Below are 1,584 nucleotides of genomic sequence, written 5' to 3' on the forward strand. Positions count from 1 at the left end.
GCGTGGGGAGGTTAAGAAAACCCAGACTTTTGTGGAGTTGCCTGATGGTAACATCACACGAGACAGTAGAAAACACGGAGTGACATCAGGTTGGGGGACGTTTTGGTTCATTTCCGCACATGCTGAGATTAAACGTTTGTGAAATACATAAGGATTTGAACAAGCGGGTTGTCTTGCTGGGATGGAGCACAGAAAAAATTCTTAGTTGCAAATTTAGATTGTTGTTTGCTCATACACAAAACTGTATTTCAGGCTCATAGAATCACCCACAGTCAGTGCCCAGAAGGACAGAAATAGAGATCTTTGGACAACACCTTCTCCATTGCACATATCCTGACTCATGGCTCAGTGTCCCTGACACACCAGGGAAGCCCTCTGATGTGCATTATTCTTTGCAGACACATATCATCATCACTGTTGCTTTCTTCAAGAGGTGTTTGATAGATCCAAGAGTTTCTGCCCGTGAAGTAAGAAATGTTTCCAATGATTATTAAAGGAACAATATTCCTCTTTGTAATTGGACCTGGCATTGTGGGGAATGTCTTTGTTGCTGTGAATTATATGTACATATTCTTTTGGGACACTAAAAAGAAATCTACACATCTAATTCTCATCCACTTGGCTTTTACAAATATCATAAACCTTTTTTCCAAGGTAATGCTAAAAACAATAGACACTTTTGGTTTGAGAAACTTCCCGGATGGTGTAGGCTGTAAATTTTTTGTGTACCTGGAGCGGGTGGCCCGGGGTCTCTCCATCAGCACCACCAGCTTCCTGACTGTGGTCCAGGCCATCACCATCAGCCCCAGAGCCTCTGCACGTGCCACCTTCAAGCCAGCATCCACATGGTATATCCTTCCCTTTTTCCCCTTCTTGTGGATACTCAATTCCTTGGTCAGCATGAACTTACTCTATTACATCAAAAACATCAACAGCCTAAACAGATCACAGGTTGGTCAAAGGGGCAGCTACTGTTATTTCCTACCAGCAAACCAGATGATGAAGTGGGTTTTTCTCATTCTCATGACCCTGCGTGACATCCTCTTTCTGAGTCTGATGGGCTGGGCCAGTGTCTACATGGTATGCGTTCTCCATAGGCACCACCAGCATGCCCGCTACCTGCAGAAATCCAAGGTTCTCTACCACAAACCCCCTGAGATAAGAGCTGCTCACAGTGTTCTCCTGCTGATGCTTTGTTTTCTTTTCTTTTATTGGACAGATTGTATTATTTCTTTATATTTAAACTCTTTCTTTAATAGTAAGTTCCTAATATTATTCATTCTAGAAATTTTAACCCTCGGTTATGCAACTGTTAGCCCGTTTGTGCTGATTCACAGAGATGCACATCTGGCTAAATGCTGGCACTTTCATTAAGACTTGATCCCTATTTCCTTGATCCCTCAAATAGCAAGTTTCAAATAAGACATTTTATGCCAGTGAGTTAAAAAAAAATGAAGCGTAGCTTCAAAAATTAAAGTATGATGTTATACAACAAAGCTGGTGACCAGTAGCCCTGAGCTGACACAGGTAGGAGATCATAATGACCTCTGCGACTTAACCTTCTTCTGTCCATCCTGCTCCCCT

The 1,584-nt window shown here is 42.4% G+C and overlaps 1 protein-coding gene across 1 annotated transcript; it reads left to right on the plus strand.

Annotated features, from left to right (window-relative positions):
- Positions 1–474: 474 nt before the first annotated feature.
- Positions 475–1,374, plus strand: LOC309864179 (putative vomeronasal receptor-like protein 4; the record flags this gene model as incomplete). Its single annotated transcript, XM_082729482.1, has 1 exon — positions 475–1,374. The coding sequence occupies one exon, from the start codon at positions 475–477 to the stop codon at positions 1,372–1,374; it is 900 nt and encodes a 299-aa protein (XP_082585608.1).
- Positions 1,375–1,584: the final 210 nt, after the last annotated feature.

This window comes from Mustela nivalis (genome assembly GCF_964662115.1).
Source record: "Mustela nivalis genome assembly, chromosome: 5".
NCBI lineage: Eukaryota > Metazoa > Chordata > Mammalia > Carnivora > Mustelidae > Mustela > Mustela nivalis.